Source organism: Stegostoma tigrinum, chromosome 2 (genome assembly GCF_030684315.1).
Source record: "Stegostoma tigrinum isolate sSteTig4 chromosome 2, sSteTig4.hap1, whole genome shotgun sequence".
Classification (NCBI taxonomy): domain Eukaryota; kingdom Metazoa; phylum Chordata; class Chondrichthyes; order Orectolobiformes; family Stegostomatidae; genus Stegostoma; species Stegostoma tigrinum.
In genome coordinates this window covers 112,008,005-112,029,325 of record NC_081355.1, presented here as the reverse complement: position 1 = coordinate 112,029,325, position 21,321 = coordinate 112,008,005, and the positions used below count along the sequence as shown (strand labels likewise).

Sequence of the window (21,321 nt, the reverse complement as noted above, 5' to 3'; positions counted from 1 at the left end):
TCTCAGTGGGCTAAGTGAAAAGGTAATTAGGCTAAGTTTATTGTATCTATCCCATAAGTTTTTACTAATAGGTGATGAGGTAACAGTAAAGACATTAACATCCATTTAATCATAACAGGTCTTGGTGTTTTCCTTTGTTCAGAGCTGGGTTGGAAGCGGACAGCTTCATCCAATCCATACTTTCCACATTTAGCTAGTGTTTATAAAATACAGGGATTCAGAACCTTTTAAACAGATCACATGAACAATCTCAGCCATTTTATAATACTGACAATGGTTGTCAATTTTTAAAAGAAACAAGTTAAATATGTAAATAGAGAAGACAACACAATTTTCTTTGGCATTTCTCTTTGTGCTGTCTAGTTAAGACCATATATAAACCAAAATTTTCTTTTATCCTTAGGGTGTGGACATTACTTGTAACCTTCTCATTTGCATTCACTGGCCATCCTTGGTTGCCCTATGTTCGTGGTGGTAGGCTGCTATCACCTAGAGTTTAATCTAATTGGTTGGCTTGCTGGATGAATTTAGGTGTAAGCATGTCTGTATCACCTTAGCGAGGACTGTCAGGTTTCAACATTGTTACATCGGAGTACATTAGCTTTGTTTTCTAAATTAACCAGAAAAATAACTGAATTCAATTTGAGTACACAATCGGATTCATTGGCAAGGTAAGGCAAGGCAAGAGCATAATGGTAATGTCATTGGACTAGTAATCCATTACTCCAGGTTAACATTTGCAGTACATGGATTTGAATCCAATCATGGCAGATAATGGACTTTGAATTCAAAATCTGCAAGTAAAAAACTAATTTAAAGATTACCATGTAATTACTGTTGACTGCAAAAACCCATCAGGTTTACAGATGTCCTATAGGCATTTGTCCATTGTCTTGAACCTCAAAAATGTGACTGACTCTCAAGTGCCCTCTGAAATTGCACAGAAATCTGTAAGCAGACCTTCAAGGCTCCTTAGACAGCACCTTCTGACCTGTGAACATTCCCAATACTTTTCAGGATAGACTGGCACCAAACACATTAAAAAGGCAGCTCAAATCTATCTTATCAAAGGCATTTAGGAATGGGCAATAAATGTTGGCCTAGTCCACATCCCATAAATGGAAAAAAAAATCATTGTTATCAAATCACTACAAATTCTAAAGAACAGAAAGAATCTGTACAGACCACCTGGTATTAATCTAAGCACCAGGAACTACAATACAAAAGGCAAAACATATCCTTTTGACCATGTCATATCTTCACTACAAATGTCTGGGGTTGTGCCAAAATTGAGATAGCTGTTCCACAGACTAGTCAAGTAACAACCTGATGTAATCAGACTTCAATAATACCTTACAAAAAATGTCCAAGCCACAAATATCACCATGCCCTGACCCACCTGCAGGACAGATCATCCAAAAGTTGGCAGCGCAAGGTATATAGTCAAGGAGCAGCTGCCCAGAGAGTCCTCAACATTAACTCCACACCGGATGCAATGTCTTGGCATCAGGTCAAACATGGACAAGGAAGCTCAAGTTCTGAAGAAGGTTCATTGAACCTGAAACATTAAACAGAGAACAGTATAGCACAGTACAGGCCCTTCGGCCCACGATGTTGTGACAACCTATTATCCTACTAAGACCAATCTACCCTGCATACCCTATTGTTTACTATTTTCCATGTGCCTATCCAAGAGTCGCTTAAAAGTCTCTAAACGATCTGATTCCACTACCACTGCCAACAGTGCATTCCACACACTCACCACTCTGAAGAGTGTGAAGAACCTGCCTCTGACGTATCCCCTATAACTTTCTCCAATTACCTTAAAATTATGCCCCCTTGTAACAGTAATTTCCACCCTGGGAAAAAAGTCTCTGGCTATCCAGTCTACTTGTGTCTCTCATCATCTTGTACACCTCAATCAGGTCACCTCTCATCCTTCTTTGCTCCACAAAAAAAGCCCTAGCTCCCTCAACCTGCTTAACTCTGCTTTCTCTCCAAAGATGCTGCTAGGCCCGAGTTTCTCTAGAAATTTGTGTTTCTGTTATGGACCAGGAGGCTTCCTACTGATTACCAAGTACCACACCAACATAACTGATGACTCCATTTTGAACACTACCTTTTACAGGTGTGTCCGTCCATGACGGCATCGGTCACAACAACCACGACGCATCATCATGCGGACAAAATCATGTCTTGACGTTGCAAACACTTAATACTTTAACTTCATTTTTTAATAACAGAGAAGTGGGAATTGGATTGCCTTGAGGAACTGAATGAGAAGAACTCTTGTATCAGTGAGTATCCAGAGCAACTGACAAGCAATAAGGAGCTCCCAGTAAACTCATTTGAGTTAAGTTACTGGTGTAATGAAGGAGGTAAGATTTATCTACGTATATATTCCACATCGTATTAGGTTTATGGATTTTGAAGTTATGACATGGGTTTTTCTGCATGTCTGAAGGAAACAATAATTAACTTAACTTGAGTGTTTGTGGCCATGGCATGCTTTTTAGCAATGTAAGCAATTGTGCCTCAAGAATTCTGCTACAAATTTCTGAACTTTTTTTAAAGCTTTAGTGAAACATCCACAGCTTAGAGAGTAACCTTGTCAGACTTACTTCCAATTTTGGGCAGTTTTGAAGGTGGCTTCATATGTAAAGATGCTCTGGAAACTAGGAGGATACATTGTGTTAGAATAAGAATTTTGTGACAGCTCCACTTTGGGACTATGTGGGTAAAACCAAGGAGATTACTTGAGGCTAGAACATTTGAGCTCAGACGTAAGAAAGCTTACAGAAGAACCTATCAAATTTTATAGACTCAGAGCGGAAGACAAATTGAACACATCAAAATGTTACAGAAAGGGATTTGCTGGTGCGAGCTTTGTCAAGGGGCACTTCTGAAATTAACAGGATTATATTCCACATGTTGAAGATCTTGAAATATGTTCTTTGTAAATTGTCTCCTTTATCTTCATTTCTCAGGCTCCCTGCTCTTAAAAAAAATTGCTGGACTGCTTCTGTTTCAGTAAAAAAAACAAACAATTTACTGAATTAAAACTAAACAAAGCATCATCTGTCAAGGGTGAGAGAGATAGTAGGAATTGCCAATGCATCATCTGTCAAGCCTGATTTCAGGCTGAGATGTGACTTGTCTGGTAATAACATTAGCTGGGATCATAACACAAACTCGAAAAAAATAAACATTTTACTACGTATTATACAGAAGCACAAAAGCTTCCAAATGTATGTCACTTATACAGCTACAAGGTGGTAGAACCACAGAAAAAGGAAATGGCAGTAATCTACTCTTGCAGACCAGATGTTGTGGTGACAGAATTGTTAGGATAGAGATATTTCAGTAACAAAACAGGATCAAAATTTTACCAATAGACTTTATCATTCTGAACACCAATATCGAGTGTAAACTACAAGTAACGCGAAAGTAGTACTGAACTAAGTGAAGTGGAGCAGGTGATAAAGATTAAAAAAAGATTTTATCAATGGAGGGCAAACAACTTTTCTGCAGCAGTCATGACAAAGACTAAAATATCTCTTTTGTCTGCTTCCTTCTAAGCGTGACTTCAAACCTCAACTACACTACCTCATCTTCATTCTCGAAACTAAAAGCCCTTATCCCTGGAATCATTTTCGGAAATATCATTTGGACTATTCCTGATCCTCACTTACTTCCTAAGGTATTGCAACCAGAACTAAAAGCAGCAATTCAGTTGTGACCTGGCCACAGCTTTATAAAGATTCTGAGGAGGACCAATTGCTCCAAACTGCCATTCAAGACAGGAGGTGAGATTAACTAACTATTTACGGCATTATCATTTGCCTTGCTTTGCTACGCACAAGGTGTTGCTTAGGATTTTTTATGCCATAGTGGCAATATTTCAATACTAACTGAACAGTTGATAAATGCTTTATAATGTTTTGAAGACAGACAAGGAGCTACACAAATTATAGGTCCAACAGGGGAGAATCAAAAACTACCAACAGTGAACAAAAAGGTAGGCTGAAATGGGTCAGCTGGGGAGATGAGGTGGTTTGGAGATACTTCATAGTCCATATGAATCTTCAAGCAAAAGACAGTGAAGAAAACACTGGAAGGGAAATGTACTGAGAAGAATGAGAGATCGAGTTTTAGAGGGTTGAGAAAGAAATGTGCAAATCATAACATAACATAGCAAAATAGAGAGACACAGCATGGCAAACTTGACAGGACCTTGGCTTCAGTCATAGAACCTCTGGAACTAAATGTTCTGAGCTACGAAATTTATCATCCATGTGGAAAATATACCTAATAATAGAAACACAGATATTAAACTTGGTGATTAACATCACCTCAGAACATACTAATTATACTGCAGTACCAAGTACCGTCCAGATCATCTTTCTTTGGCAGCTTTTTACCAAGATAATAGTCTGCATCTTCGTAGTCAGCTCTTAAATCTTGAAGACTTCGAGTTCCATTCTTACATGACAGTCTAACCCACTTGCTGCTGAGGAAGAAGTGATCTCTATTCTTGAGCACTTCTTTTGACCAACTTAGCTTTCTGTTTTGCCTAATTTCTTCTAATGCTCCTCTAGTTAGTCAGCCTCCACAGGAATGACCAGTCAGGGGCTGTCTCTCTTGTCAGGGACATGTCCCACATCTTTACATCTCACTTGGTATACTTGTAGCGAAGGCACAAACAGCCAGTAGGCTGTGTCCCCAGTGGCAAGTTCACTGTACAGAAAGTAAGTTGGTATATATCTATCACCCACCTGATGAACATGGCCAAGCTGGCAGAGATCTTACACATTTAGTAATTAAATTACACTGATGGAATTTCTATGCCATAGCCTCTGAGTTGGTGAGTTAACCTGCCAAGAGATTCCAGGGACACTTCTGAGACTCTGAAGATAGAAGATAAGCTGCAAAGCTGGGCAGAGAGGTGGCAAATGGAGTTTAATGCAGACAAGTGTGAGGTGATGCACTTTGGTAGGAGTAACCAGAAGGTAATGTACAGGGCTAACGGTAAGATTCTTAGTAGTGTAGATGAGCAGAGAGATCTCAGTATCCATGTACACAGATCCTTGAAAGTTGCCACCCAGGTTGACAGGGCTGTTAAGAAGGCATACAGTGTTTTAGCTTTTATTAATAGAGGGATCGAGTTCCGGAACCAAGACCTTATGGTGAAGCTGTACAAAACTCTGGTGTGGCCACACCCGGAGTATTGCGTACAGTTCTGGTCACCGCATTATAAGAAGGATGTGGAAGCTTTGGAAAGGGTGCAGAGGAGATTTACTAGGATGTTGCCTGGTATGGAGAGAAGGTCTTACAAGGAAAGGCTGAGGGACTTGAGGCTGTTTTCATTAGAGAGGAGGTTGAGAGGTGACTTAATTGAAACATATAAAATAATCAGAGGGTTACACAGGGTGGATAGGGGGAGCCTTTTTCCTAGGATAGTGACGGCGACCACGAGGGGGCATAGCTTTAAATTGAGGGGTGAAAGATATAGGACAGATGTCAGAGGTAGTTTCTTTACTCAGAGAGTAGTAAGGGAATGGAATGCATTGCCTGCAACGGTAGTAGATTCGCCAACTTTAGGTACATTTAAGTCGTCATTGGATAAATATGTGGACGTAGATGGAATAGTGTAGGTTAGATGGGCTTGAGATCGGTATGACAGGTCGGCACAACATTGAGGGCCGAAGGGCCTGTACTGTGCTGTAATGTTCTCTGTTCTTTCCTTTTCTCAGCATCTTGGTTGGGTCCCATTATATAGGGGGTACTGAGGATGTAGGGTTGGTAGATTTGCAGTTTGATGTTCTGTCTGGTTGGTGTCGTTCTACATCTGTATTCTGCTTGAACACAACAGTTCTCGCCTCCTGTGTCACCAGCATAAAAAGTGAAAGATAGTTGCACATACTGAATCTCCACAATTCCAAGCAACCACACCGTTGAATGATAGTGACATGACAACATTTTAGGCTATGACATTTGTTTTCCTGAAGTTCATGATTAAACTAAACGCGTTTTAGGCCTGTAGAGTCTGGTGCTCCTCTATGGAGCAGGATGCAAAATGATGATGTGGAGCAACATTTGTCTTTGGTCTCAGTTGAACATAGCCGAACAGCTTTCCAGCAGTTTGGCTATTCCAGTTTATCTCCAGAGCATATCCACTCAAGTCAGCAAAGAGAAGTGTTGGCATTAGAACACACCCTGTTGACTCTAGTGAGAGTCACACAGGATTCCAATGTTGCCCTGTCATAGCTGACCTTACTTCTCTTTTTGTTGTGGAAAGCAACCACACTGAGCAGCTTCGGGGACAAACAACTTCAGCTTAAGAAGTCTCTCTCTGTTCACATGTTTGAATAATTATGTAAGATAGAATGCAATTATTAATATGCATGTGCTTTGATAAAGTTCTTCAGTTTTTTTGTTTCATTCTTCTAGTAAATAGCTAGCTTTTCAGATTTCAAAAGAATAAAAACTAGTCTCCAGGATCGTAATATTTTCTTGTCCCTAATAGCCCCCCTCAACCCAATGTTTGTAACCATCAAATTGGACAACAGGAGCAATATTTTAGCAACCACCTATGCAAGTTTCCCTCCCAAGTCATGCATCATTCTGACTTGGACCTATACTAACTTGTCACTGGTGGATTAGAATCCTCAAATTTCTTATCAAATGACATTAGGAAGCAGCAATTCAGGCAACGTGGTGGTAATTAAGTTAAACACACCATAACTGATAAAAGAAACAAAACAGAAATGCTACTTTTGGAAATAAAAATCCTAGTTTCTGCTTAAGGTAATGTTTCCAAGATTAACTACATTCAATGTTTGCTCTTTTCAGTGACACTTCCACAAGGAAAATGGCGCAAAATAATTCACCTAGCTATTCATACTTCCTTCCAAACATCCAATATTGTAAATGCTATTGCCTTATCACAATACACTGCATCCAGAAAAAGTGAAATCGGGTGCTCAAAGTATTTGGGACATAAAATTCAACCATTTATATGCGTTACATTCCTCAAAACCTTCTAAATTGTCAATTTTGCAAACAGCAATCCATGCTCAGTATGAGACACATGCGAAGTGTGCACTTTCTATTCTAGAAATAAAGTTCATTATTCTTTTGCTTACCAACAGTTTTAGAGACAAAGGTACACCTATTTTGCACAGATAAGCAAATTTGTGAAAGGAGGACATGTGAAATGCGGGACTTCAGGGAAAGCAGCATTTCTCTAATCAGAGCAGTCCAAGTTACCTTTGCAAAGAATACAGTTAGATGAGTTTCACTGCCAAGTATCCAAACAGGAAATTTAGGAGACTTCAGGAATGCTCCAACCTAAAATTCAATTGCAGAATGTTAAAAGCTAACATAGGTACATTTAACACTATAAAGGACTTACACTGATGAAATAACAACTGCATAATCAACTTTTTATAGCTCAAGTTACCTGACACTTTACATTGGCTGCAAGCAGTTAAAAGCTAATAATGCAAACCTTCAATAAAAGAGCCTATTTCTAATTGTTGAACATGACAATAAGTGCACCTCAGTTCTAGTGTACAGTTAAATCTGCTCAAACTAGTTTTCAGCAGAAAAAAGTTCCAACATTCAGAAGTCAAACATAAAATGTCTAATTAGTACCTGTAGGAACACTTGCATCTGACAAAGAGATAAGCATGCCATTAATTCCACCATAGCCAATTTTATGTAATTAATCGATCAATCATTTATTAAACATGACAAGTCCGAGAATGCAGTTATTGGTCTGTGGCATCTGGTTGGTGTTTTCTTTCATCTGTCCTGTCTTCAACTGCTTTCATGCTAGCTGCTTGCTTTCTTGTTATCATTTGCTGTTTTTTCCAGGGTGGACGGATAGGTACTGTAGTGTGACATGGTACGTTGAGTGCCCATCAGTAGCTATATCTGGAATCAAGCTGTGGCGATAACATTACTCTAATTGGCTTCCTCCCAGGTTCTCCCCTCAGTCTCTAGTACTTCTCTATTTCTTACTAGCATTACAATTTTTAAACTTTCCACATTTTTACTATCTCTTTTTATAATGCTATAATACACATCACTGTCTTTATCTCCTCCTGCTCCTTTTTATGTTCTTCTGTTTTTATCTTAATGTATCATTCCTAAACAAATTTTCAAAACAAGTAGTAAGAGACTAGATACTCTGAAACCGGGTGTTTCGTCTCTTCTCTCTCCAAACGCAACTTGATCATGTAAAAAATTAATACCCGAGAATGACGGTGGGCAGTGATCGTCCCTTTCTTTTTACTTCACTCATGGGATGTGGGTATTGCTGACTTATTGCCAACATTTATTATCTACCCTTAATTGACTTGGAAAAGACAACAGTAAGCCTCTTTCTTAAACCACTGCAGTCCGTGGGAGTTGGATAGATCCACAGTGCTGCTGCGAAGGGAGATCCAGGAGTTTAACTGAATGACAGTGAAAAAAATGGCAGCATGGATCAGTCAGGATAGAGTGTAGCATATGATAGTGTTTCCATGCATCTGCTGGCCATGTCGTTCCAGGTGGCAGAGGCCACGATGTTAGAAGCAGTCCTGTAGGCAGTACACACTGCTACTATGGTAGATGGCAGAGATTGTGATCATTTAAATTGGTAGCTGGGGAGCTAAACAAGCAGACTGTTTGTCCTGGATGGTTTCAAGTTTCTTGCAGGTGCTCTTAGGTGTTGGAAATGAACAACACCCTTTTTTAACCATCAGCAGACACTGGACAGTGACTGCTTTGATTATAAAAAAAAAAATCAGAGATAGGCACAGATTTATAGAAAATGGTCTGGCCCCCCCCCTCCATTGGTAGATTTTTGAAAACAGGCCCAATTAAAAAGGTAGCAGTATTTTTGAACCACTGCTACAAGTACCTGCTGAGAATGCATTCCAAATAATGCCGAGGGATGAAATTTCTTTCTTTAATCTGTGTAATGACCCTTTTGTTCAACCTAACCCAGAAACAATACATCAGTTATTACAGCATTCAGCCTGAGAAGCAACAGATTAGGTGAGAGAGGAGTTCTATTCCAATCAAATGGAAGTGCTGGAGAAAGTCAATAATCTTGCAACATGTTAAGAAACAAATAACATTAGATGTTTCAACTCCAATATAACTTTTTCCAAAATCAAAAAGGAAAACTGATGGTCTTTATGCGGTTGACAAAGTGGGAGAAGCAGCAAATGAAACAGATGGTGAGGGCACCCAGATCAAAGACAAAGGTTCTGCTAATCTAATAGACATGGTAAATAGAAAGAATAAGTGTTAATGGTAGGTGTTCATAGTTGAAAACACAGGGTCATCTTCGTTGGCAGCAAATCCATGCAAACAAAGCACTGGTATGAATAAAAACAGAGCGCAGAGCTCATGGTCTGAGGTTGTGAGACCAATGTTCAGTCTTGAGGACCATACAGTGCGTAAGTGGAAAATGAAATGTTATTCCCTCAGCATATGCTGGGCTTTGGTGGAACAAGGCAGCAGGCACAGGACAGAAATGTCATCACGAGTGGAAGATAGTGTATTGAAATAGAAACAGCTGGAAGGAAGGTGAAGATCGCTGTTACAGAGCAGAGATGCTCCACAAAATGGTCACCCAGTCTGTGCTGGTTTTGCCAATGTGGAGACCACTTCGTAAGCAATAAATACCATAGACTAGACTGAAAGTACAAGTAAATTGCTGCTCGGCCACATCTTCACCAATGGATCCCACCACAGGCCTAAAATATGCAAGGTGAGGTCAAGCAAGACTGCATCATTGTACTAGCACTCTTCTCCATCTTCCTTGCTGCAACATATCAGTGAAGATTCCCACTTGAATGAAGTTAAGCCATAAGACCATAAGACATAGGAGTGTAAGCGAGGCCATTCGGCCCATCAAGTCCACTCTGCCATTTAAATCATGGTCAATGGGCATTTCAACTCCACTTCCCTGCATGCTCCCCATAGCCCTTGATTCCTTCTGAAATCAAGAATTTGTTGATGTCTGCCTTGAAGGCATCCAACGTCCCGGCCTCCACTGCACTCCGTGCCAATGAATTCCACAAGCCCACCACTCTCTGGCTGAAGAAATGTCATCTCATTTCAGTTTTAAATTTACCCTGTCTAATTTTAAGGCTGTGCCCACAGGTCCTAGCTTCCTGGCCTAACGGAAACAACTTCCTAGCATCCACTCCTTCCAAGCCATACGTTATCTTGTAAGTTTCTATTAGATCTCCCCTCAACCTTCTAAACTTTAACGAGTACAATCCCAGGATCCTTAGACATTCATCATAGGTTAAACCTACCATTCCAGGGATCATCCGTGAGAATCTCCGCTGGATACGCCCCAGGGCTCGTATATCCGTCCTGAAGTGTGGGGCCCAAAATTGGACACAGTATTCTAAATGGGGCCTAACTAGAGCTTTATAAAGCCTCAGAAGCACATAAGCTGCTTTTATATTCCAACCATCGAGATAAATGACAACATTACATTTGCTTTCTTAATTACGGACTCTATCTGCAAGTTAACCTTTAGAGAATCCTGGACCAACACTCCCAGATCCCTTTGTACTTCTGCTTTACGAATTTTCTCACCATTTAGAAAATAGTCCATGCCTGTATTCTTTTTTCCAAAGTGCAAAACCTCACATTTACTCACACTGAATTTCATCAGCCATTTCCTGGACCACTCTCCTAAACTGTAAATCTTTCGGCAGCCTCCCCGCCTCCTCAGTACTACCTGCCTGTCCACCTATCTTCGTATCAGCAGCAAACTGCGCCAGAATGCCCCCGGTCACTTCATCCAGATCATTAATATATAAGGTGAACAGGTGTGGCCCCCACACTGAACCCTGCGGGACATCACTCGTCACTGGTTGCCATTCCGAAAAAGAGCCTTTTACCCCATCTCTCTGCCTTCTGTCAGACAGCCAATCCTCAATCCAAGCCAGTAGCTCACCTCGAACACCATGGGCCCTCACCTTGCTCAGCAGGCTCCTTTGTGGCACTTTATCAAAGGCCTTTTGGAAGTCTAGATAGGTAACATCTACTGGGTTTCCCTGGTCTAACATACTTGTTACCTCTTCAAAGAATTCTAACAGGTTTGTCAGGCACGACCTCCCCTTACTAAATCCATGCTGACTTGTTCTAATCTGACCCTGCACTTCCAAGAATTTAGAAATCTCATGCTTCACAATGGATTCAAGAATTTTACCAACTACCGAGGTTAGGCTAATCGGACTATAATTTTCCATCTTTTGTCTTGATCCTTTCTTAAACAAGGGGGTTACAACAGCAATTTTCCAATCATCTGGGACTTTCCCTGGCTCCATCGACTTTTGAAAGATCACAACCAAAGCCTCTGCTATTTCCTCAGCCACCTCCCTCAGAACTCTAGGATGTAGCCCATTGGGGCCAGGAGATTTATCAATTTTTAGACCTTTTAGCTTTTCTAGCACCTTCTCTTTTGTAATGCCTACCAGACTCAACCTTGTCCCCTGAATCTCCCTAATTGTTGGCATACTACTCATGTCTTCCACTGTGAAGACCGAGGCAAAGTTCTTCAGCTATTTCCTTATCTCCCATCACTAGCCTTCCAGCATCAATTTGGAGTGGCCCAATATCTACTTTTGCCTCTCGTTTGTTTCTTATGTATTGAAAGAAGCTTTTACTATCATTTCTAATATTACTAGCTAGCCTACCTTCATATTTGATCCTCTCCTTCCTTATTGCTCTCTTTGTTATCCTCTGTTTGTTTTTGTAGCCTTCCCAATCTTCTGATTTCCCAGTGCTCTTGGCCACTTTATAGGCTGTCTCTTTTCCTCTGATATATTTACTGACTTCTTTTGTCAGCCATGGCTGTCTAATCCCACCCCGGATAATCTTTCTTTTCTTTGGGCTGAACCTCTGTACTGTGTCCTCAATTACACCCAGAAACCCCTGCCATTGTTGCTCCTCTGTCTTCCCCGCTAGGCTCTGCTTCCAGTCAATTTTCGTCAATTCCTCTCTCATGCCCCTGTAATTACCTTTATTTAAATGTAACACCATTACATCCGATTTTGCCTTCTCTCTTTCAAACTGCAGACTGAACTCTACCATATTACGATCACTGCTTCCTAAGTGTTCCCTTACTTTGAGGTCTTTTACAAAGTCTGGCTCATTACATAGCACAAAGTCCAGAATAGCCTGCTCCCTTGTGGGCTCCATCACAAGCCATTCCAAAAAGCCATCCTGCAAACATTCCATGAATTGCCTTTCTTTGGATCCACCGGCAACATTATTCATCCAATCCACCTGCATATTGAAGTCCCCCATGATCACCGTGACCTTGCCTTTCTGACATGCCCTATCTATTTCTCGGTGCATCTTGCGCCCCCTGGTCCTGATCACTGTTAGGTGATCGGTACATAACTCCCATTATAGTTTTTTTGCCTTTGTGGTTCCTCAACTCCACCCACACAGACTCCACATCCTCTGACCCTATGTCATTCAGTGTCGTAGATTTAATTTCATTCTTAATTAAGGCAACCCCACCCCCTCTGCGCACCTCCCTGTCTTTTCAATATTTTGTGAATCCTTGGATGTTTAACTGCCAGTCCTGAACTCCCTGCAACCATGTCTCTGTGGTGCCTACCACATCATAATCATTCAAGAGGATTTGTGCTGTTAATTCATCTACTTTGTTGCAAATACTATGAGCATTTAAATTAAGCGTCTTAAAGTTAACTTTCTTATTATTAGATCGGAAATCCTAAGATATCTTAAGCTATCCTTCCTTTTTGCTGTATTCCTAGACTGCCTCGAGCTTAAACCCACCTGTACACATGCTATCTTGTTGCTTATCTTTCCATTTAGCTCCATACTCCCTGTCTCTTTCACTTTCCCTTCCCCCCGACTCAGAAGTTTAAAGTCCTACTGATCACCCTATTTATCCTTTTCGCTAGAACACTGGTTCCAGATCAGTTCAGGTGGAGACCGTCCCAACGGTACAGATACCACTCCCCACCCCCGCTCCAATATCCTTTCAACCCGGTCGGAAATGTCCTGCACCCTGGCACGGGCAGTCAACACACCATGCGGGACTCCCGATCCGGCTTGCATAAGATACTATTTGTCCCTTCTGAATTTGAGTTATTCATCTACCGGGTGTGGCTGCCTCCTGAAACAAAGTGTCCAGGTAACTCTCCCCTCCCGGATGTGCCGCAGAGTTTGATGCTCAGATTCTAGATCACTTACTCTGATTCGGAGTTTTTCCGGCAACCAACACTTGCTGCAGATGTGGTTGCTGCCATTCACAACTGGACAAACAGGAAACTGGTCAACACACAGTGCCCCCAGACCAGAAAGAAGACCATCCAACCTATTGTCCAGTCAAAGGTTGGAGACAATGTTTGCTTGAGTGGACGGAGGCCAAGCTGCAAGCTCTCACCACTATGTTCTAAAGGTCAGTTAGTTTGGGCAACAAATGCAGGCCCATCCAACAAAGCTCACATCCCTCAAATGAATACAAAAACTGCTGTATAAAATTTCTACTCCAGTGGCATTTTTAAGAATTGGAAATTCCGGAATCTTCCAATGATTGAGCTTTAGAACTGTTTTTGCATCAACAGCTTTTACATTTTGAATTAAATGCAAGTGTTACACATGTTGACATTCAAGTGATGTTTATGCAGAATAGTTCTTCACTATACTTTTTAAAAAAAAATGATCAAGTGTTTTTCGAATTGATTTTGTATTACCATCAGCACAAAGCAAAAAGTTAAAACTGGCACATAACGTTTTTTGGATTTCTGGTCACCCAGCCTGTGTTGGTTTTGCCAATGTGGAGACCACTTTGTAAGCAATAAATAAGAGACTAGAATCACTGATGACAACGCAAAGTTATTAGATCAGGTCTGACAGAATATAACAAAGGAATTCTTCAGCATTTCGTAAGTGCTGTGTGCTTAAAAAAGTTTATTTTTTAAAAAAAAAAGCAATAATTTGCAATTGTGCCAAAATTACTTCTGCACTGCAATCTAGCAAGTTCCAAGCGCTTACCTTGCAATAGCGTAAAGACTCCATTAACGTCAGAAAACCTACAGTAGATTGATTTCTTATTCCATGGAGTTCTAAAATTTAAAAGAAGTTATAACACTTAGAATTAGGAGACAATGGTTTCTGAGGTAAAAGAAAAAAAGAAGTGTCTCAAACTAAAAATAGCATTCAACATTCAAATGACTATTTCAAATAAAAATATTTAAAGCCAAAAATCCAAATGGTTTTGAGTATTAGAAAGGGATTAGGACTAGAAGTACTGTCTAACCATGTGTTAAAAGAGCAAATTACTGAAGCTTGCTCTCACTTTGTATAAGGTACTAACAGTTTGGAAAACATCAAATATGCAAGAAAACAGAATACAGGAAGCTATAGGCCAGTTAGCCGAACATCCAACATGGGGAAAATTCTACAATGTAACATCAAAGAAATATTATCATCTCAGCTGTGGAATACTGGATAAGTCAGATCCCAAACTGAAATCTAGCTTGATAGATCAGAAGTTTTATTTACACTATTTGTTTGCTATGGTGGTCAGTCACTGAATGTATTCACAAAACTATTTCAACAAGTTACAAAACAACGTTATTACACAAATAGGTGAAACAGTCTTAACTACAAATATCACAAATAAAGGTTTAATCTTTTTACCCTCAATAGCAATCTTACAGACACTCAATCTCACTTAATGGTCACTTTGTCTCTCATATTTGGTATTCAGTTGGTTTCTGTCTGGAGGTCTTTTCTGACTTTCAAGCCCTTCAGAGAAAGCATGGGTTTCTCATATCCTCAGCTTCTAGCAGTTCACAGGCCAGTCTTCTTACCAGCTTGGCATTTTAACTTCCATTGTCTAATATTGATAGGCACTGAATTGTTGGCTCTTTTTCTGGATAATTTTCTTTTATTGTAGTCAGGATTTTTTCAAACAGTTTTTGTTCCAGTGAAAGCAAGACCACTGTCTAACCTTTCCTCGAGACAATCCATAAATGAACCAATATCAGAAACCAAACTTCCTTGCTTAGTGAGAGTACAACTGGATTTTATTTAGTGTTTAATATTGTATCAAATTTCAGTGTGTATTATCTAAAGCAGAGCTTATAGAAGTATACTTACAATTAAATTCATTTGTTTTAAATCTGCCATTATTAAACTGATTTGCACAATGAGGAGCATGTAAATCTCAAAATGGTAGCCAAAGCGCCTAGGGTGGCAGGACATAATCTTTTGTGCTCCTAAGATGCTGCTTGGCCTGCTGTGTTCATCCAGCTCCACACTTTGTTATCTCAGATTCTCCAGCATCTGCAGTTCCCATTATCTCTAACATAATCTTTCTCCCCACTGGCTTTCTCTTTCACCACCCCATCTCCCAAATAGGGTGAGAGGCATAAAATAACAGTGATTATTTTCAATTCGCATGGTTTAATCACCATTAAGCCAAAAGGTAGGGGAGCAAGTTCTCTTTCATGTTGACCTGGCAATTGCATACCTAAACAATACTCCATCAATGGTGATTCAGAAATAATTGTAACAATTTTTTTCAAAAACCTGTGATTACAGAGAATATTCTTGAAATGAGTTGTATTGAAATGTTATTGTTCTTCTGGTCCACATGGTGCAGATTTCTGCTATATTTATTCTGGGGCACATGACTGTACAAATGATTTTTTTTTCCCACTATGTGTACTTAGAAATTGACTCTTCACTTGCATTGTGCTTTATTGCTTGTAGTGCTAGCTGCTGACCTCATAGCTGACAAGTTAGCTGTTGTTTTAATTTTTGGGAAAACAACTATTGTACAATAAGTGTACAGAATACCAAATATAAACTGATTAAATATAATTGATAATATAATCCTGAATGACAAAATAAAGTGGTTACTGTCTGGTGCTTTTTTGAGTATTCTCAAGGTATTTAGATGAAAGATTTAATAAGTTTTTAAATAGAAATTTCATGGGGATCATTCCTGAATTATGATTTGAAAGGAGCTAAACATAAATGTTACAGTACCTAATGACTGTCTTCTCTGTCTTGTCATTTGATTATTTGGGTTGGCACAGTGGCTAGCACTGCAGCCTCACAACGCCAGGGACCCAGGTTCGATTCCAGCCTCGGGTCACTGTCTGTGTGGAGTTTGCACGTTCTCCCAGTGTCTGTCTGGGTTTCCTCTGGGTGCTCTGGTTTCCTCCCACAGTCCAAAGATGTGCAGGCTAGGTGGATCGGCCATGCCAAATTACCCGTGGTCTTCAGGGGTGTGTGGGTTACAGGGGGATGGGTCTGGGTGGGATGCTTCAAGTGGCGGTGTGGACTTGTTGGGCCGAAATGCCTGTTTCCACACTGTAGGGAATCTAATCTAAAGTTCAATTTCTCTTGCAATAAAGAATAGCATTCAATAAGCCTTTAATTGTCTGCTGGACCTAGGCATTTTTCTGTTTCACAAGATCCCTCTGCAGTTTGGAATTCTGTAGGAACTCAGCTGCCAGATTTTTGCCCACTCATTCAATCTATCAGTCTGCAACTGTTATGACCTATTCACAAGGAACATTCCTACCCAAATTTAAGGTATTCTGAAAATTTAACTACTATGCCCCTGCTCCCTCATTTAAAACATTGATACAGATTGTAAAGAGTTGAAGCTCAGCAGAGATCCCAGCTGGTCACCATTCATCATATTCAGGCTATTATGAACAGACCCATTTATGAGTACTATTGCTGTCTGTTACATACAAATGCAGAAGATTGAAGGAAGCCATTCAGCTCTTCGAGCTTGTTCCACCATTCATCATGACCATGGCTGACTGTCCGACTCAGTGTCCTAATCCTGCTTTTTCCCCATATCCTCTGACCCTATTCGCCCCAGGTGCTATATCTAGGCAGCTGTTGTATATATTTAATATTGTGGCATCAACTACTTCCTGTGGTAATGAATTGTACAGGTTGATCACTCTTTGGCTGAAGAAATGTCTCATCCCCATCCTAAATGTCATCCCATACGTCAGTCCTGCCATCCCTGGAATCAGCTGGGTAAACCTTCGCTGCACTCCCTTTCAGCTAGCTAATCTTTTACCTTTTGGTATGTTACCCTTTACACCAAGAGTTCCTACTTTGAGCTATAATCTTGGGTGATAAAGGTAGCTCCACAGGGTCTTAAGTGAGATAACATCTGGAGTTGCACACACAGTTTTGGTCTCATTTAAACACTTAAAAGCATTAAAAGCTGCACAGAGAAGGATCACTCAACTCAGATGTTAGTTATGAAGTCATTAATTTCTTAAATATTTGTTTTGTTTTAAGTAAGTCTTTTCTGAAGTCAGTGTTATTAAGTGCAGCACTATAAGCAGCATCCAGCAAAATGATGCTGCATCAGGGAGGTCTGTTTGACATGCAGAGAAAAAAACCAAGAACAGACTCAATTTGACCAAAAATCAGGAAAGAAAACTGAAGGCATACAGTTAGTAAAATGATTCTGAAAGGCAGAGGAAACAACGTATAGAGAAAAGCATTTGGCAGTGTTCATGGATATCTATTTCAACACAACAAGCTTAGCAAATAAAGCTGATGAGCTGACAGCAGAGGCAAACGTGACAGCCATCAATTTATAGAATACAGCTTCAGGAGGGAAGTGAAATATCACCTCAACTTTCCAGGTTACAGGAAAAGCAGCTGGGCATGTGGAAGGAGCAGCAATGAGCAAGCACTATAATAAAGTGGAAACAAATAAGTAAGTTATTGAGAAGAATGAAAACAGAACAGAGCCAGGGCTTAAAATTCAGGCATGGTTCATTTTAATAATCGATTTAGTAAAAAGGGATTGGAAACAACTATTTAAAAGCATCAGTTCTAGCACTGTCAGAGTCAAAGGGGAGATTCAGAGATTCATTGTAAACAAAGGATCATGCTACCAAATATAGATCCCACTAGATGTCAGGAAGCTTACAGGTCAAAATAAGGCAGAAAAAAGAAAGCTCAGGTCTGACAGAAAACAATACTACTGAAAGCCAAAAGGAGTATAGAAAGTAGAGGGATGAAGTCAAAATAACAGAAGATACAAAGTCACAGAAAGGACATTAAAGAATATTGGAAGCAAGGTGATTGCAAAGGTGTTTAAGAAAAACAGTAAGGCCCACAAGTGTATAAAGGCAGACAATGTTTATGTGATTCAAGGCATGTTTTGCATCCGTCTGCACAAAGAGATTGATGCTAATATTGCAGTTAAGGAGGAGTGTGAAGTATTCGCATGATAAACATAGGAAGACAGGAAGTATTAATGGGATTAACACCTTGAAATGGATAAATCACCAAGATATGAAGAAATGTACTGCACATTAAGCCATTGTGAACAGTGAAAAACTATCTACATTAGTTACAGGGGTGGTGTTGAACGATTGCTGATGTTGCATTTTTGCTTTAAAAGGGAGCAAGGTTGTAGACCAAATATTATAGATCTATCAGTTGAACTTCAATGGTGGGCAAATGTGAGAACAATTTGAAATATAGGATAGAGATAATGGTAACTGCAGATGCTGGAGAATTTGTGCTCCTGAGATGCTGCTTGGCCTGCAGTGTTCATCCAGCCTCACATTTTATTATCTTGAAATATAGGATATGTTGTTACTTAGAAAAGCATGGACAAAGGATGGTTAACACGGATTGGCTGTTACAAAAGACTGTTGTCAGTCGAATCTGATTGAATAGTTTGAGGAAGTGAGGAGGTAGATTGATGAGGGTAGTGCTGTTGATGTGGTCTACGTGGATTTTAGCAGGGCTTCTGACGAAGTCCCATATGACAGACTGGTTTAAGAAGAGCCCTCTGCATCCAGGAGACTGTTGCAAGCTGAAAGTTTGGTTTAATGGCAGGAAACAAACAGTAATTGTTAACATGCGTGTTAACGCTAGAAAGCTATTCTCAGTAGGATTCAGCAAGAATCAGTATGAGGTTTCCCTGCTTGTTGTGGCACTATTAATATTGTGGATATAAAAGTTACAAACAAGTTAGTAAGTAGCTGGCAAAATCTTGACATGTGGCAGATAGCGAGGATAGATGGAGACTGGTCAGTTGGGCAGAAAAGTAGCAAGTCGAATTCAAACAGGAAAAGTAGGTGGTGATGTATTTAGGGAGGTCAAACAAGATAAAAGGTATACACAAGTACTGTTGAATATTGAGGTGCAGAGAAAGTTGGGGAAATGTCCATGTCCACAGATCTCTGCAGGTCAATAAAGTGGTCAAGGCATCAGACGGAACACTTAACATTATTAACCACATTACAAAACAGAACAGCAGGAATACTATGCTGGGACCCTAAGTCATTAGTTAGGCCATAACTTGAATAGTTTGTGCAGTTCTGGTCACCTTACTAAAGAATGGGTGTGTGCATTTCATTCACTAATGAGAAGTGGGTGTTGGTGGCTGGCTGGCCAACATTTATTGCCTGTCTCTAGCTGTCCTTGAGAAAGTGGTGACGAATTGCTGCAGTCCATATACTGTAAACCCACACTGCCCTTAGGGAGGGAATTCTACGATTTTGACCTAGTGACCGTGAAGGAACGCTTATTTATTTCCAAGTCAAGGACAGTGAGTGGTTTGGAGAGGAATTTGCAGGTGGTGGTGTTCCCATCTATCTGCTGCTCTTTGCTTCTAGATGCAAGCAGTCATCGGTTTGGAAAGTGCTGTCTAAAGGTCTTTTACAAATTTCTGCAATGGATCTTGTAGATTGTAGAGAGCTGCTACAGTGTCAGTGATGGAGAGGTGGATGTGCTGCCGATCAAGTGATTGCTTTTCCACGCATGGTGTAAAACTTCGAGTGATGTTGGAGCTCCACCCATGCAGGCAAATGGGGCGTGTTCCATCACGGTCGTGGACTTGTGCCTAGTAGATGCTTGATCGACTTTGGGGAGTCAGCTGATGGGTTACTCACTGCAGTATTCCTAGCTGCACTGCAACTGTGATATTGCAAGAACTGTGGAAAAAAAACAATTTGGGCCGTTCTTCTTGGAACAGGGAAGGCCTCAGGAATGGGCCTGGAAAAAGTAGATTGGAAGAGCCTATTTACCTTGACAGGTAGGTCAGTGATCGGGGGCACAGATTTAAAGTGATTGGTAACAAGATTAGAGTGGGGATGAGGTAAAGCTTTTCTCCTTCAGGCAGTGGTCAGATTCTGCACTCCTCTCCTGGATTAGTGAGGCAGTAACCCTCAAATCATTTAAAACTAAAAAGTGCCTGCATATGCGCTTCAAGAGCTGTAATCTAAAAGGCTTTGGAAATGCATGTTACCAGACAAACATTGTGAAGTGGAGTTAGGTCAGCTACCTCGTCTTTCATTAGGTGCAAGCATGATGGATCAAGTGGCATTTTTCAGTGCCATAAACTTGCTATAGTTCCATGATTCATCTCCACTTCTGATTTTTTTGAATAATTACATTTCTAGATTTTTAATTTAATTAAGAATTCACATGAAAACTTGAGACATGTTACAAGGCAAGTCAGCCTTTGGACCGCAGAACTATTTCTTGACTGACTGTCGCAAACCAGAAATTTGGCAGTTATTGCAAGTTTGTGACTTTAAATGATAGAACACTGAGTGAACAGCTTAGAAACAGGCAGACAAATGGCAGAGCGCAGTGGAGGCCGGTACATTGGATGCCTTCAAGGCAGAGATCGACAAATTCTTGATCTCAGAAGGAATCAAGGGCTACGGGGAGAGTGCAGGGCAGTGGAGTTGAAATGCCCATCAGCCATGATTTAAATGGCGGAGTGGACTTGATGGACCGAATGGCCTTACTTCCACTCCTATGTCTTATGGAAAGACATAATGTCTTTTGAAAGACGAGAAATTGAAAACTGAGCACTCTTTTCTTTTGGAATCAAAATCTGCAATGATCTCCTGCTTTCAAGGACTAGCCTAGTAAAGGCAGTCAGATATTGTCTTTGAATTAAAAACATTGTAGTTGAATCACAAGCAAAAATCTTTGGTGCCATCTAGAGGTCAAATTATTTTGTTAGTTATCCACTGCTTTGAGGAGGACCAGGTCAGAAATCACAACACCAGATTATAGTCCAATAGACAGATTTAAAAACACAAACTTTCAGTGCCTCCGAGAGCTTGTGTTTTCAAGTAAACCTTTTGGACTACAACCTGAAGTGGTACGATTTCTGACCTTGTCCATCCCAGTCCAACACCAGCACCTCCACATCAGGAAGGACAACTATTCATCACAGATTAGAATTACAGAATCTCTACAGTGTGAAAACAGGCTCTTCAGTCCAAGATGTCC

General features: G+C 40.3%; 1 protein-coding gene across 9 annotated transcripts in view; it reads right to left on the bottom strand.

The window, feature by feature from the left end:
- mindy3 (MINDY lysine 48 deubiquitinase 3) overlaps nucleotides 1–21,321 on the bottom strand; it is a 134,197-nt gene that overhangs the window by 74,718 nt on the left and 38,158 nt on the right. For 8 of the 9 annotated variants that reach the window (XR_007250520.2, XR_007250521.1, XM_048561947.2 and 5 more), the window contains 2 exons: nucleotides 14,056–14,126; nucleotides 7,270–7,350 (listed from right to left, as the gene is read on the bottom strand). Coding sequence is in view for 7 of the 9 variants with exons in the window: in XM_048561947.2 (XP_048417904.1) it covers nucleotides 7,270–7,350; nucleotides 14,056–14,126 (152 nt within the window). In the remaining 2 variants the exon portion in view is untranslated. The remainder of the gene's footprint in view (nucleotides 1–7,269; nucleotides 7,351–14,055; nucleotides 14,127–21,321) is intronic. The other variant, XM_048561975.2, reaches the window with a different exon arrangement.